This window comes from Typopeltis vanoorti, chromosome 23, assembly GCF_054136105.1.
Source record: "Typopeltis vanoorti isolate ZY-2024b chromosome 23, IOZ_Tvanoo_1.0, whole genome shotgun sequence".
Lineage (NCBI taxonomy): Eukaryota > Metazoa > Arthropoda > Arachnida > Uropygi > Thelyphonidae > Typopeltis > Typopeltis vanoorti.
This window is the reverse complement of record NC_143571.1, coordinates 64408162-64425994: the sequence shown is the minus strand read 5'-3', so window position 1 is coordinate 64425994 and position 17833 is coordinate 64408162. Positions and strand designations below refer to the sequence as shown.

Genomic DNA, 17833 nt, shown 5'->3' with positions numbered 1-17833 from the left:
GGAGCTAGCTGAGGAATTAAATAAGTACCAGATCGACATAATAGGAGTGACTGAAACAAAAAAGACCAAAACTGGTGAGATCTTTCTGAGCAATAAATACAAAATGTTATATACAGGCAATGACAGTCAAGGGAAAGACGGAGTAGCCATAGTATTCAACACAAAATACGAGGCTAATCTTCTTGAATGGCAGTCAGTATCAAGTAGAGTAATGTGGGCAAATATGAGAATGGGGAACTGGACAATGAGACTTATTTGTGCCTATTGTCCCACAGAAGTTTCTACTAAGGTAGACGTGGAGGAATTTTTTGAGGCTTTAGAAAAAGCAACTGACACAATGAAAAAGGAAAAGTTGGTCCTTGTTGGGGATCTAAATAGCAGAGTAGGAAATGATTGTGAGACATACAAAAATATTTTGGGAAAATTTGGAGAAAAGAGCAAAGCTAATAATAATGGCAAATATCTGTTGGATTTCTGCTCAGGACATGGACTGGTTATTACTAACACCATGTTCCAACACAAAAATGTGCACAAATTCACATGGAGAGAAGAGGCTAGGAATAAGAAAAGTCTCATTGACTATGTTATTGTTGATAGTGATGTTTTCTCCCTTGTGCAGGACACCAGAGTGTACAGAGGATTTGAAATTGGAAGTGATCACTATTTAGTCTTGAGCAGGATAAAAATTGAATTTCATATTGGAAAGAATAACATCTAAGAAAGTTTTAAAGTGAATAAAAGTTGAGGAGCTCTCAGATGTGAACTGTAGACTAAAGTACACAAAGATTATTGAAGAAAAAATGAAAGAGTTTGAGAACAGGAATCAAACCTTGGAGATTCAGTGGCAAACGCTGAAGAAAACATTGATTGATTCTGCCAGAGGGGTATGTGTTGAGGTTGTCTGCAAGGATAAAAAAATCAGAACTCCCTGGTGGACACAGGAAGTTAATGAGGCAGTGAAGGAAAAGAAGAAAGCATATCAAAAGTTCCTGGGAAATAAGTCAGCTTGTGCTCTTAGAGAATATAGAGACAAATGCAAGAATGCTAAACACTGTGTAAAACTAGCTAAACAAAAGTCATGGGAGGACTTTGGCAAGAATATAGAAAATAAATATCAAGAAGGAGGGAAAATATTCTGAAGGTTGTTGAAGAAGCTTAGGAATGGAGGAAAGAGTGCTGTAAAAGGAGTTAGAGATGATAAAAGTGACATGAAAAGTGGAGAAAAAGATATCCTTGAAGTATGGAGTAATTACTTTGAAAAACTGCTAAATGAAAGAAGCAGTGATGACAGCACGGTGGTAAAAAAACACTGACCAGGCATGCAGTCAGGAATACATATCCATACTTGAAGTAGAAAAAGCCATCAAAGACTTGAAATGTGGAAAGGCAGCTGGAGTAGATGATATTCGACCAGAAATGCTGAAGTATGGTGGTATAAGAGTCTTACAGTGGCTACACTGCATAGTTCAGAAAGCCTGGACAGAGGGACGAATTCCCAATGATTGGAGTAGAGCTCTCATAGTACCCATATATAAAAAGGGAAATAAAACTGAATGTGAGAATTACAGAGGTATTTCCCCTGAGTGTTCCTGGCAAGATCTATGCAAGTATACTTGAGAAATGGTTGAGAAGAATTGTGGAAGAAAAGCTTGGTGAAGAACAAGCTGGATTTTCAGGCCAAACAGAGGCTGTCAGGATCAGATTTTCACTCTACGACAAATTGTCGAGAAAGCATGGGAATATAACAAAGATCTGTATTTAAGTTTTGTTGATTTGGAAAAGGCATATGATAAGGTGCCAAGAGAGAAGCTATTCAATACGCTGCAGTTATATGGTGTCAATGGGGCATTATATCAAGCAATACTTAGTCTTTATTTGAGTTGTAAGTCAGCAGTTAGAATTGAAAGAAGTACAGGAAGGTGGTTTAATGTTAAATCTGGTGTCAGAGAAGGATAAACATTATCTCCTCTGTTATTCATTATCTCTATGGATCACATTATGAAGGAAAGTGGTATTAAAACTGATATCAAAATTGGAGATGTTAATCTCAGCTCTTTGCTTTATGCAGGTGATGTTATATTTCTAAATAATACTGCTACAAGTCTGCAAGATTCCCTGACTAAATTGAATAACTGTTGTAATAGAAATGGTATGAAGGTCAGCATTAAAAAGACCATGAAAATAGGGAGAAACATTGAAAATTTCAACTGCATTGTGAATGGAGAACCGATAGTACAAGTAAATCATTTCAGCTACTTAGGCACGATTTTTACTGAAGATGGTAAATTAAATATGGAAATAGACAACAGAATTATCATAGCTCGTATGGTAGGAAGTCAATTGAATAAATTTATACGAAATAAGAGAGAAATTAGTCAAAACACTAAATTAGCTGTATACAAGACAGTGTTCAAACCAGTTTTAACTTATGGATCTGAGAGCTGGGTTAGAAGTAAAACACTTGACCAAAAACTAGAGACCGCAGATATGAGAGTCCTGAGAAAGATTATAGGCATGAACAGATGGCATCAATGGCAATATCATATTAAAAACGGGGATATTAGGAAAGAACTTGACATTGTCAGCATCCAGGAATGCGTTAGCAGAGCTAATCTCAGGAGGTATGGTCACCTAAACAGAATGGGCGAGGAAAGATTTGCAAAACAAGTGTTCTCTGCCAGGTTGGCAGCAAAACGACCCAGAGGAAGACCAAGATATAGGCGGATTGATAGGATGCAAAGTGCCTTAGACGATAGAAATATAAGATCTGATCTTGTTGGAGTCTTGACAAGTAACAGACTGATTTGGAGGAAAATTGTATATAGGAAGTTAGTAATATAATTTTTTTCATGTAGTACTATCATATCCTATACACCCCTTGTGGGTACATGGCAGGAATTTGATGATGATGATGATGATTCTTAGCTCGTCTTGAATGGAATCGTTCCTTTCAAAATGAGAAACTTAGGAATGGTATTATGGTTCCTGCATCTCTTCAAAAAAAGTAAGGTGATTTAACAGTTTGGCCTTTTTGCATTTAAGTAGTTCAAAATGATGTACCTGGCGTTTTGTTTCCCCTTAGAGGCTATTCATAATGATGAAACGGTTATTTCTGACCACAAGAACTATAGGAAAGATTGACTTATATTTGGGTTTATAGGTCAGATTTATTTCAAACCAAGTTATACCAACTAGTTTCGCCAACTATAGCTGTTGGCTTCGTCAGGGTAAAAGATATATAGATATAAGACCACATGAAAACCCACATTTCAAATAATTCATATCATACTTATGAAGATTTTTCATCTTCTTCCTAGTTGGTTCTGTAGAGATTTCAGACGACATACCCTTATCAATTTCATTTGATCCAGATGCAATATCAATTTTCTTGTTGCTTGCAGCTACTTGTATTTGCTATATTGCTCTCTTTTGTGGGTTTTATAAATCCAATCTTTAACCAATGATCCACACTTAAGAATTTGAAAGCCAAAAAAATTGCTGTATTTACTCGAATATAACTCGCACTTTTTTCCCAAAATTAAAGCTAAAAAATCATGGTGTGATATATATGCGGAGATTTTCAGAAACTAAAGTTTTAAAAAAAAACTGAAAATGGTGTGACTTACTAAGAAGCTCTTACTCGCTATCGCTACTTTTGGCATTGAGAACATTTTCCTTGTGTACGTCATCAAAGTCATCTACCCAAATAGCTTCATCTTCTTTCCCATTATTTCAAGCAAAAATTACCAGTAATTTACAAGACTTGAGAAACATAGAGCAGCTATGAAGTGATGCATATGATTGGTGTGGTATTAACAAAAGATCACGCAAACCAAAAACAAATTAGCATTTCAACAGTTGAGTTGAAATGCTAATTCTCTTCAACCGAATTCCATAATATCTGAAACGCATTCACTATATATTTCTTAGTTTTAACACGTTAACAACTGGGGGGAGGGGTGTCAAGCAAAACCATATGTTGCACTGGCAACATATGGTTTTGCTTGAGTCTATACAGCAGTTTCTGTTGGAGAGGAGATGTGATTCATTAGTTAGTGCCGTTTTTATCCCAGTTGACTCTAATTGCACTATTTTTTGAGAAATATAATGATTCCATGCATTAATTATGCATAGCCGAAAATTGCCACTTACCCCTGAAGTCCTTTTGAGTATCCCTGGGAGTATGCATACCACACTTTGAGAAACACTACTATATAGAAAGAGTAGTTAGATTGATTGATTACTCTCCCTCCTCTCTCACTAATACTCCACTCACTTTCAAACAGGTGCTCAATCCCCACAGCTTGCATCTTTTTATAAGTATTTTTATGGCCGCTGTTTATTCAGAATTGGCATCAATAATTCCCCCAGAACTTTGCAAATCGATCCAAAAGAATATCCTCTCACAGTTCAACTCCAAACTCGCAGAACAAATTTCTCCTCCTCTTTGTTCATCCCTTCTGCTGCTGCTGCTCTCTGGAAAAGTCTCCAATCATATGTTTCCCAAGGAATACAATCCACTGCTTTTCAAGTCAAATGTGAATAAGTTGTTCATCAGTGGGTTCTCCACAAAAAAATAAAAATAAAATAAAATAAATAAATAATAATAGTAAAAAAAAAAATAAATAAATAAAAATCATTAAAAAAGTATTAATTTTGGAGGAAATTATTCATTGGAAGATAGCAATAACGCAAATATAATTATCTGGCTTTCTACTGTGGTATCTTGTAATATCTCTTGAGGGTATTTATTAGAAACAATGATGAACTGCTGATACTAATATGACCAATCAAATTAATAGAACTTTTGTTTTATATTGGTGATAACTGATGTATAAACTTAGTGTGTTTAATACCTCCCCCCCAACTCAAACAAATTAGCATGTTGTGCAGTAATTTGGAATGTTTCAAAATTTCAGCTTTAACTCTGCTAGAGTTTACTCCAAACATGATTATTTCTTCAGCAATACTATTTCACTTAGTTGTTCTTTTTGTAATGACGATATGCAGCTAGTTATCTTTAATTGATATTTTGTACTTAATGGAATTGAATAATGAATAATTTTCTATTTCTATTGTTCCTTTATCACTCATGCAGATATGAAAATTTTTCTTACTTCACTTTTCTTCTACCTGGTTACATGTGATAAGATTCTGTTAGTAGAAGGGACACACACACGTATGCATCTAAGAATTCCTCTTTGTCTTTTGTAATAGACAAATAATATAATATCTCTGTGGATGCATCCATCATCATCAAATTCCTAACATTTACCCCCAATATGATAGTACTACATGAAAAATTTACGTCATTACTAACTTCCTATTTACAATTTTCCTCCAAATCAATCTATTATGTGTCAAGGCTCCAACATTGTCAGAGCTTATATTTCTCTCTTCTAAGGCACTTTTTACCATATTCATTCACATATATCTCGGTCTTCCTCTGGGTCTTTTCCCTGCCAATCTGACAGAGAAAATGTTTTCTAATCTTTCCTCGTTCATTCTGTTTAAGTGACTATACCACCTGAGATTAGCTCTGCTGACACATTCCTGGATGTGTCAGCAGAGATTTTCAAGATTTCAACAATATCAAGATTTTCCTAATAGCCTCATTTTTAATATGATATTGCCATTGATGCCATCTGTTCACGCCTCTAATCTTTCTCAGGACTCTCATATCTGCGATCTCTAGTCTTTGGTCAAGTGTTTTACTTCGAACCCAGCTCTCAGATCCATAAGTTAAAACTGGTTTGAACACTGTCTTGTATACAGCTAATTTAGTATTTTGACTAATTTCGCTCTTATTCCATATAAATTTATTCAGTTGACTTTCTACCATACCAGCTTTGGTGATCCCGTTGTCTATTTCGATATTTAATTTATCATCTTCACTAAAAATCATGCCTAAGTAGCTGAAATGTTTTATTTGTTCTGTAAGTTCTCCATTCACAATGAAGTTGATATTTTCAATGTTATTGGTGACTTTCATACCATATCTATTACAACAGTTATTCAATTAGTCAGGGAATCTTGCAGACTTGTAGCAAATTTATTTAGAAGTATATATCATCCACATAAAGCAAAGAGCTGACATTAACATCTCCAATTTTGATATCGGTTCCTTCATAATGTGATCCATACAGATAATGAATAAGAGAGGGAGATAATGTACATCATGTCTGACACTAGATTTAACATTAAACCATCTTCCTGTACTTCCTTCAAATCTAACTGCTGACTACATCTCAAATAAAGACTAAGTATTGCTTGATATAATGCCCCACTGACACCATAGAACTAGTGTTTTGAATAGCTCCTCGCTTGGCACCTTGTCATATGCTTTTTCCAGATCTACAAAACTTAAATACATATCTTTGTTATATTCCTATAATTTCTCAACTATTTGTCATAAAGAAAGTGAAAATCTGATCCTGACAGCCTCTATTTGGCCTGAATCGAGCTTGTTGTTCACAAAGCTTCTCTTCCACAGTCCTTCTCAACCATTTCTGAAGTATATCGGCATAAATCATACCAGGAATACTCAGTAGAGAAATACCCATGTTATTCTCACATTCAGTTTTTATTTCCCTTTTTATATATGGTTACTGTTGTGGCGTACTTTCTACTCCTATATCTATCCTTTAGTCTTTGGCTCAAATCCCTGTTAAACTCTCATTTGGGTGTCACATGGTACATCTGGGGGACAAAGGAATTGTCTTGAGATCGAGCGAATACCAGAGTATCAGATTGTCTGAGATCAAACCCTCGTAAAACACTAAGAAATTTATATTTTGCTACACCACTTACCGCTTTTAGATTAGACAATATTATCAATCAAGAGGTGATCTCAAGACAGTACTTAAGTGATCCCTTGTAATTTTGTAGATGTGACCAAAATCTATACTTATTCTAATCTCCCGCCTAAGTTCGTAGTACTCTTTTATAAGCGGTACATCGGATTCCAGAAATCACAGATAGTCTTAGTTGGGTACAAAAGCAAGGTTTATTAGATATCATAAATGTGTACATACAATACAATAAGCTTAATTCCCACTCTGAGGGAGTTCCTGACATTCAGGCTAGAATTAGAACATTACAATAATATAAGTATACTCAAACTTATTAAACTGTAAATCTCTGAACTAAGATTTCTTATTTTTACCCTTAAATACCTTAATCATGCATGATTATCACAATAACGCTCTAATTTTCTTAGTAGTTCAATCAAACCACACAAGATAGCATTTATATCTTTTACAATCCCTTCATTTGGTAACCCTCTCTAGATCACTGCAGTTCAGTCCTAATTAATATCATTAATGTTCCTTCCTCTGTTTTTACAATGTGGCATAAATCTTTCATTCACAATTAGCAAAATACAAATAGAGTCTGCTTATCTGTCCTTGGTTCTGCATCGCGTCAAAGGTCTACCGGAATCTGCCTCTCCCTAGACAAAATGTCCATGTGCTCCAATCTGGCTTTCTACGGACGGGCAGGCGGGCTTATTCCTTTCTCGGAGATACTACGTCTAGTTCCCGCCGCTGCCTCCATTGAAACCCTCCGGAATGGAGGCACTGCCACCCTTCACCTGCTCATGACACCGAGAGACGAACACCAGGAGATCCAGGAACAAAAAGCCTTTTTTCAGGGGTGCTAGACCCTTATATTTATATTTTCACCTTTCTTTCTCGGCGATTCTCGCATTCCGTGATGTCGACCCAGCGCACGCACGCGGGCTCATGTCACGACATCCAGCTTTCTCCGCTATATCCCACTTGTGCTGACGGCATGCGGTTGCTTGGGGTGAACAGCTCCTTCACGTTGCTGCTCTGTGACCTTTGTCCCCCTCCATCTTGAACTTGTTCTAACATTCTATATCTCTTAGTACGCAATGCTCTATTAAACTTTGCTACAGGTCTACACTTCCATTATTACTTAACTAATTTGTGAGTGGTACAAAATGCATACTTATTTGTTTTCTCATAGTATGAAATATTTGATATATTTACAATGCATTATTTTAATACTCAGAGGAAAGCATGGTATAATGTTTCTTATTGTGTGTTCGCTCTGTTATACAATGATAAGATGAAATATTTTATGTTCCAACTTATCAGAGTATAACAATACCATGAGAGCTCTACTTCAATCATCTGGAATTCGTCCCTCTATCCAGGCACTCTGAACTATGCAGTGCAGCCACTGTAAGACTTATACCTTCATACTTCAGCATTTCTGGTCGAATATCATCTATTTCAGCTGTCTTTTCACATTTCAGACTTTTAGTGGCTTTTTATCACTGTGCTGTCATTACTGCTAGTTTCAATTAACAATTTTTAAAAGTAATTATGCCATACTTCAAGGATATCACCTTTATCATCTCTAATTCCTTTTCAGCACCCTTTCCTCCATTTCCGAGCTTCTTCAGCAACCTCCAGAATATCTTGTCACTTTCCTGATATTTATTTTCTATGTTCTTATCCAAAGTCTTCCCATGACTTTTGTTTAGCCAGTTTTGTACAGTGTTTAGCTTTCTTACATTTTGTTTGATATGCTTTCTTCTTTTCCTTCACTGCCTCTTTAAACTTCCTGATTCCACAATGGAGTTCTGATTTTTCTATCCTTGCAGACAACCTCACCACATGCCTCTCTGGCTGAATCAGTCAATGTTTTCTTCAGAGCTTCCCACTGGATCTCCACGCTTTGATTCCTATTCTCAAACTCTTTCATTTTTTCTAGAATAATGTTTGTATATTATTAGTCTACATTCACATCTGAGAGCTGCTGAACTTTTATTCGCTTTAAAACTTTCTTACATGTTCTTCTTTTCAATATGAAATCAATTTTATCCTCCTCGAGACTAAATGGTGATCACTTAAAATTTCAAATCTTTTGTAAACTCTAGTGTCCTGCACCAGAGAAAACATCACATACATACATCTTCAAGGCCCACCTTTGCTAATTGGGTTGTGGGGGCAACAGCTGCAAGAGGAACTTCCAATGGTCACGATCCTCTGCCACCAAGCTCAGGTGTTCTGGTGGGATTCCCAAACATGTCCACCCAAGGTTTTGGATATAATCTATCCAGTGAGTCCTTGGCCTCCCACCCTCTGGCTTGGCAAAGAGGACCTGCTGAGGGAGCCTCTCTTGTGGCATTCTGACCAGGTGCCCATACCAACGGAACTGTGATCTCTCAACACGGAGAAGCAGTGGTTGAGTATTGAGGGTTTCCCGAATTGCAGAGCTTCCGACTCTGTCGAGTCTTGTCAGCCCCGCAACCCGTTGAAGGAACATCATTTCAGCCGCTTGGATTCGTGTCTGTATTCTTTCAGTCATTACCCAACTCTCATGCCCATAGGTGATGTTGGGGACATAGACTGTATTGAAGACAGCCAACTTTGCCTTCTGGCTTAACTCCCACTTCATTACTACCAAACAGCCAAGCTCCCACAATATTGAGCTTGCTAAGCTAATTCAAGTATCTAGCTCTACGTCCCATTTTCCATCATTCGTGAATATGGACCCAAGGTATTTAAACTTCTCCACCTGCCTCATTCGGACTCCACTTACATGTAGAGTGCACTGGGATGGTTGTCTTGAGACCACAGATGTTTTAGTTTTGGCCACACTGATCTTCATTCTGGTGTCTGCACAAACAGCTACAAACCTATCCAGGGTCCGCTGGAGGTCATCTGTGGAAGAGCTAAGCAGAACTAGGTCATCTGCAAAAGCAGACATCCAATGCTACATCTTTCAATTCTGACACACTCACTGCCTCGGCTGTACCTATCAATCCAGTCCATAAATATTATGAAAAGGAGGGGTGACAGAACACACCCTTGGCGGAGGCCAACGGAGACTGTGAAAGGTTCAGACTTTTTGCTGTTTACCCTGACACAAAACTCTGGGCATTCATACAGGGACTTGATGGCAGCTAATAGTTGGCCATCCACTCTATACTCCTGCTTATCCCGAGGAACCCAGTCATATGCCTTCTCCAAGTCCACAAAACATGTGTAGACATTCTTGGCATATTCCCAAGATTTCTCAAAGACTTGCCTTAAAGTGAAGATTTGGTCAGTTGTGCTTCTACCAGGATGAAAGCCACGTTGTTTTTCCTGGAACTTTGACTCAACTATGCTCCTGCACCGTCTTTCCAAACACGTAGCATACACTTTCCCAGGCAGGCTGAGCAGAGAGATGCCGCGATAGTTACTGCAATCCTTCTTGAAGACTGGTATCATTATGCCTGTCTGCCATTGCTTTGGTGCTTGCCCAGATATCCAAGCAGCCTGACACACTCGAGTCAGCCAGAGAACACCGTCTCGATTTAAGGCTTTTTAGCATTTTGGGCCGAATTTCATCATTGCCAGTAGCCTTGCCCGATTTTAGCGATTTTATTGCTAAATGGACCTCTTCTGCTGTGAGACTAGTCATTTCCCGATCTACACCTCTTGGATGTCCACAACTGCTGGGCCACCCGGGTTAAGAAGGCTCTCAAAGTATTCCCTCCATCTGTGGAGAATATCCTTCTCGGTGGTTAAAAGTGCACCATCAGAGGCCTTAATTGCCCTTGCTGTGCACGATTTCCTCCTTCGAAGGCGGCGGATCGTCTGCCAGAATACTTTGTTTGCATTTGCATAGGATGAGTCTAATCTTTCTCCAAAGGATTCCCAAGCCTTCTGCTTTGCTGTCTTTACTGCCTCAGCAGCAGCTTTTCGTGCCTCAGCATACTGCAAACGCATCTCAGGTGACCTGACCCTAAGCCATGTTAGGTAGGACTCCTTTTTTGCCCAGACAGTTTTTTGGACTTCTTGGTTCCACCAAGGTGTCCATTTTTCACTGCCCATTGCCACACCGAGCAACTTTCTGCCACTGCATGAGAGTGCAGAGGCAGTGACAGCTGTTCTGAACAGCTTCCACTCCTTCTCAGCATCTGCAGTATGCTTGGGAATCTCTTTGAACCTGAAGGAAATGTCATCTGCAAAATTCTTCCTCACAGCCTCATTTTCCAATGCCTCCCATTTCACGCAGTTATAGCTGCTTAGGCCTACCAGCATTGATGGTAGCATCTGATTTCTGAAGCCGTAGAGTGCACGCAACAAAGTGGTGGTCAGTTGACAGTTCTGCCCCTCTTCTCACATGAACACTGAGGAAAATAGGTCTGCTGAGACTATAAAGAAATCAATCAGAGACCTTTGTTTTAGTGTATCCCTGTACCAGGTATACTTATGGACTTCTCGATGCTGGAAGAAGGTATTCATTATGGACAAGGTGTTAGTACAGCAGAAGTCCAATAATTTCAACCCATTCGCGTTAAGGTCAGGAGCGCCATTCCTCCCAACCACACCTCTCCATGTCTGGTCATCTGTTCCAACATGTACATTGAAGTCACCCATTAGCAGGACTGATTCCATGTTTGCCACCCTGTCTAAAGCAGCATCCACTTCGTTTAGGAAGGCAGAATATTCTGACTCCAGATTAGGTGCATAGGCTTGCACCACAGCCAAATCATGGTTTTTCATCTGAAGCTTTAACACACATGCCCGTTCCCCCCCAATGTGATCCACTCAGCAACACAATCTGACAGCTGGGGGTTTGTGAGTATCCCCACACCAGCCTGAGCAGACATTGTCGGGCTCACACCAGAGTAATAGAGCTTCCACCCCTTGTCCAGGTTGACAGTTCCAGAGTCTCTCCTCTTAGTCGAATTAAGCCTGACTAAGTCTAGCTGGTAGCGCTCGGCTTCCTCGACCAGTTCCAACTCCTTCCCTGTCAGAGAGATGTTCCAGTTGCCTAAAGAGCTATAGTCTGGTGCCCTTGTTATTGCTATTTCCATCCTTTTGCAGAACCATTTCTTTGCGCTGCCCCTAAACACCTCTCCAAATGAGTAGTGGGCCCATTGATAGACTTCTAGCAGAGTGGTGTCTAAGGGAGACTGTAACATATTTTTCGAACGGGTCCCTCTTCCTAAAACCTGAACATGTCCCTTGGTAACCCGTGCGATGGACAATCGGACAATGCGGTATGAAAATTTTTTAATGGCCTGATCATGTTACAGTGTTTGATAATGTCCTGTTAGCACAAGATGAAATGACACAGCAAAATAGGAAAGATTCCCCTCGAATACTCGAAGCATTCGGGGGAAGCAGCAAGAAGAGAAGAAAGAAGCAAGGGAGGAAGAGGAGGGACCAGTCTACAGATAATATAACAGATGTATATTACAAGAAAGGCATGGTCCAGCATCAGGTTCCTCGGGTTTGCCACGCCCGTACTCACTAAAGTGAGCCCCTGAGGCTGAGAAAACATCACTGTCGGCAATAATATATATATTGTCAATGAGACTTTTCATATTCCTTGCATCTTCTCTCCATGTGAATTTGTGCACATTTTTATGTTGAAACATTGTGTTCATAATAACACAATGTTTCAACATAAAAGTTCATGTCCTGAGCAGAAATACAACAAATATTTGCCATTATTATTAGTGTAGTTTGGTAAAATATGAAGTTTTCTTCATATTTTACCAAAATATTTTTATGTTTGACAATCATTACCTTCTCTGCTATTTAGATCCCCAACTAGGACCAACTTTTCATTTTTCATTGTTTCAGTTGCTTTCTTTAAAGCTTCAAAAATTCCTCCACTTCTATCTTAGCAGAACCTTCTGTGGGACTATAGCTCAAATAAGTCTCGTTGTCCAGTTCCCCATTCTGATATTTGCCCACATCACTCTACTTGAAATTGCCTAACATTCAAGAAGATTAGTCTCGTATTTAGTATTGAATATTATGGCTACCCCCTCTTTTCCTTGATTGTCATTGCCTGAATATAACATTTTGTATTTATTGTCAGAAAGATCTCACCAGTTTTTGCCTTTTTTTGTTTCAGTCAGCCCTATTCTATCGATCTGGTACTTATCCAATTCCTGCTAGCTAACTCCATTTCTTTGCCATTCAAGCTTTTTATGTTGATAGTACCAATCTTGAACTCTGGTGATATCGAGTTGGGGTGTTTTAGGATTTGTTCCAGTAGCTGACTTTTCGCTGTTTGCCCTCTTTTCCTGGCAAAAACAGTGGGACCTTGTTTAACCAGGCACTGCCCTAGCCGTATGAAATTCTGTCATGTTGTACCATCATTTAATATTGTGGTTTAAGCCAATAAGAATACAATTTGGTCGGCTAAATCCCAAATCCCTGCCCATCCTTGTTCGATCAGTTTCCAGGTAGATACCTAACAGGGTGCACCACAAGAAGGTGAGGATTGCATATTATGTCGGAAGCCCTGGTCGTTTTTCTGCATTCCTTTAAAGGCTATGTGGAGGTCTCCTCTCAGTTATACAGCTTTGACCCTTAAGCACCCACAGAAAGATCTCACCAGTTTTTGCCTTTTTTGTTTTAGTCACCCCTATTATATCGACCTGGTACTTATCCAGTTCCTCAACTAGCTCCATTTCTTTGCCATTCAGGCTTATGAGAAACAGAAAGATCTATGAATAAACATATCTCTGAACATTGACCACATCAGCCTTATCAAACATCACAGATCTGGCCTTACACAACATGGAATCGAAAATGCTAACCACAAAATCCAATGGCAAAATCCCAAGTTACTACATAGATCCATGTAGATCTGTGTAGTAACTCCAGCCAAAAGGCTGTGGTTTGAATCCCCCCCCCCCCATGGGCAAGGATGTTTGTGGAAATACCAATAGTGGTCAGCGGTAGATGGCATTGGTGTAGTTGGTGATTGATTGGTGGAGACAGAGTTGTAGAGCAGGTGTCCTCCCTCGATGAGTCCTTGGACCACCTGGAGGTGTCAAATAATAATAATAATATAAAGAAAGTGTTGAAACCTTACTTCATAGATCCAACTCCAGCCAAAATGACTAATGTCTATGAAATCAAAATCAAAATGACTGTCACTATTCCAAAAAGTTTGGGAAATTGTTATCCCCAATTGTATTTGATAATTTATCTGCTATATTTTAATTTAATTTAAGTAATTGTAATTTCAGCCCAGTAGTTTTTAATCCATGGACTGTATATGTAGAGAGAGCATGCACACTGCTGTTTTTTTAATTCAATTCCTGTTGTTTTTTGTTAGTTGTACTAATGATGTCTTATGATACATAACATGAAATATTTACATAATAAAAAGTTATTTAATATGGCATACATGTTATTCTAATAGTCACCATCGTACTGGCATTATTAATTCTGTTTGTCTATTTCTTTATCTAATTTGTATCTAAAGTAAAAATTGTGCTTAAATAGCTGAAATGTTTTGCTTGTTGTATTTCTATAGGTTCGTCATTTTCTAGGCTCCTACCTATTTTTATAGTCTGTCTTTAAAATTACTGATTTTTTTGCCATATTTGTTACAGCAGTTATTTGATTAGTTTACTAATTCTGCAAACTTGTACTTGATTTATTTATGAGTGTAACATCATTTGCATAAAGTAAAGAGCTAAAAATATTATATTATTAATGTTGAATATTAATTATAAATGTTGAATGTTATATTATTATATTATAGATGGTGAATATTATAAATCTCTAAAAACTAATTACAGGTATCCCTTGCTTAACGCGGATTTGATTATCACGACAAAATTAATTGCGGCAGTCCCTTGATATACGTGGCAAGAGTTTTGATTAACGTGCCTTTAAATTTACCATGCAAAATCATGCATCCTAATTCTCTTAATGATCTGTGTGAGAATGTGAAAGTTTTATTTTTCCCACCAAATACAACATCATTGTTACAACCTATGGACATGGGAGTCATTGCAACTTTCAAAGCCTGTTTTCTTAAAAAGACATTCTTAAAGGCAGTTGAAACAACAATGGGTGAAAATCATGAAAATCACGCCATGAAGCTGAGTGCCAGCCAGTTATTTCACTGCTAGCATTAAGAGTGGGTGCATTACAAGCTCCAGTTGTTCTGTTGTACATATTTACAAATTACTTTCTTCGTACATTTTACAGCCCATTGATCATGTCGAAGAATTAGAGCAATCCCACAATCGGATCATTAAGTGAAAAAAAGAAGAGGAAGGTAGATACAAAACTTGATATAATTAAAAGATTTAAACGTAGTGAAAGTAATAGTAAGATTGGATGCGAATTTGGTTTTAACGAATCTACAATACGGACTATTTTATCCAAAGCTGATAAACATTGCGAGCAAGGTAAAGTGGCATCTACATCTGCAAGTATGCAATGCACACATAGCCAGAGTGCTATAATGGTTGAAATGGAAGATCTGTTGATTATTTGGCTGGAAGACTGCAATCAAAAGAGAATTCCAGTTAGTGCCTATAATATCACGGCCAAAGCTCTAAGCCTGTTTTCAAGACTTAAAGATAAATATAAAGAAGACAATTCAAAATTCACAGCTAGCAAAGGCTTGAAAATTTTAAATCTAGAGCTGGACTAAAGAATGTGAAAATAACAGGTGAAGCTGCAAGTGCTGATGAAGATGCTGCATCCACATTTCCTGCTGAGCTGTAGAAAATTATTGAAGAAAATGATTACGATTACAGCCAAATTTTCAATGTAGATGAAACTGGACTCTATTGGAAAAAAAATGCCATCTAGAACTTTTATATCAAAAAAAGAAGCAGCCCAGCCTGGCTATAAAGTATCAAAAGATCACTTAACTGTTATGCTTAGAGGGAATGTTAATGGAGATTTTAAATTGAAGCCGCTGCTTGTCTATCGAACTCAGAACTCAGGGGCTTTGGCAAGGATGTAACAAGAACTCTTTACCTGTAATTTGGCGGGTGAATCAGAAGGCGTGGGTTAACCAAAGTCTATTTGAAGATTGGTTTAAGTCTTATTTTTGCCTGGCAAAGAGAAATAACTTAGCTTTCAAAGCTCTTTTGCTTTTCGACAATGCACCTGGTCATCTAAATTCTCTTAATGATCTGTGTGAGAATGTGAAAGTGTTATTTTTCCCACCAAATATGACATCATTGCTACAACCCATGGACATGGGCGTCATTGCAACTTTCAAACCCTATTTTCTTAAAAAGACATTCTCAAAGACAGAAACAACAACGGGAGAAAATGCGATTACGCTCCACGAATTTTGGAAAAAATTTAACATTAAACACGCAATTGAGAACATTCGTGACTTGTGGGAGCAAGTGTCTTCTAGTTGCATGAAAACTGCTTTGAAAAACCTTCTTCCAGAATGCACTAATGACTTAGGTTGTTTTCAAAATCCTGTGAACAACGTGATCAAAGAAACCGTTGCAATTAGTGAAGACCTCGGTTTTGATGGTATTGATGCAGAAGATGTTAAAGAATTATTGGATTCAAATTCAAAAGAATTCAGTGACAACGATCTTCTTGAAATCGAACAATGCACATATGAAGACAACAAACAAAGGAAATAACAGTCAAAGAACTGGATGGAATATTTTGCAGTTTAGAATCACTTAAGCAGCAAGTAATGGTTATGGATCCAGATGTTAATCGAAGAATGCTTGTTTGCCGAGATTTGGAGAGTCATTTTGCTTGTTATCGTAGAATTTATGCTGATAAGAAAAAAACTAAAATTGTTCAAATGACTCTTGATAACTTCTTTTGATTAAAAAAAATTGCAATAACTAATGTAGGTACAAGTATTTATTAAACATTTACTTTGCATTCATTTTTTATCTTTCCTAAAAGAGTTCCATATAAAATGAACTATTAGTACAGTAATCGATCATGTATGCATTGTACTTTTTACCATTGATTATTAGATTTGATTAACGCGATTTTGATATATGCAGTAACATCGAGAGAGGGATTAATTAACCGCGTTAATCGAGGGATACTGTAATTAGTTATTACCTCTATCTTCATTGATTTATTTTACTTCTATTGTTTGTTGAAAACATTTTTTAATAATGATTTAAATTAAGAATTATAAGTTTTGAATAGGTTGTACCGGATTTATTGTCAGAACTCTAGTTCTGTTGTTTTTGTTATATCTGGTTGTTTGCCATGTACTAGTATTCAATGTTTTACAGACATCATAATTGTGGCAAAGAGACATTATATGTAATAGTGAAGAAATTTGTGCATAGTCCACTTTTTCGTGAAATAAAAGAAATTCAGATTATATTTGTTACTGCAGTATGGAGACTTGCCATGACAGTGACAAGAGGCACAAAAAGGTATGATCTTGATTAGAGTCAAAGAAAGATTAAATTCATAATAGTACATAAAATTTTGGAACTTGATTTATTTATTTAAAATACTATTTTATATTAAATATTATTAAACACTATCTGAAAAATTAGCAAGGTGATTTTTATCAGCTCATTAATAACGTGACAAATTTTGATAATTATTGTAGTACAGTTAATTCTCACTACAGCAAACTCTTACGAACTATCACATTGAAAAGTCCCTTAGCAATAATGCTGTTTTAAAAGAAAATTCATAATAAGAAACTATTCCTTTGATCTGCAGAAATTTTTGACAGTGAAAATAACATATTTTTTATTTCATTTTGTGAGTTGACTGCTATAAATCTGCAAAATTTATTATGTTATAACCATGTGATACTTATATGATATATCATAGCAGACTAATTAAAAGGAAGTATTTTTTCTCCTTAAAGAATGAGTATGATTAAGTAAGATTAATAGTTATAGAATCTAACTGAAGCTATACATATAGTCAAGATAATATTTTTTATTAGTTATTTTATTAAATTCAATATTTAAATTATTTTATTTAATTATTAAATTATTTAAATTTAATAAAATTATTTTATTAAATTTTATCTCAGACAAAAATGTACATTTCTTCTGTTATTCATTATCTAT

At 37.0% G+C, this 17833-nt stretch overlaps 1 protein-coding gene across 4 annotated transcripts in view; it reads left to right on the top strand.

The window, feature by feature from the left end:
• Positions 1–17833, top strand: part of LOC150093914 (unhealthy ribosome biogenesis protein 2 homolog) — a 393653-nt gene that overhangs the window by 210531 nt on the left and 165289 nt on the right. For all 4 annotated transcript variants that reach the window (XM_090412865.1, XM_090412866.1, XM_090412867.1 and 1 more), the window contains one exon: positions 17030–17176. In XM_090412865.1, coding sequence (XP_090268991.1) covers positions 17030–17176 — 147 coding nt within the window. The remainder of the gene's footprint in view (positions 1–17029; positions 17177–17833) is intronic.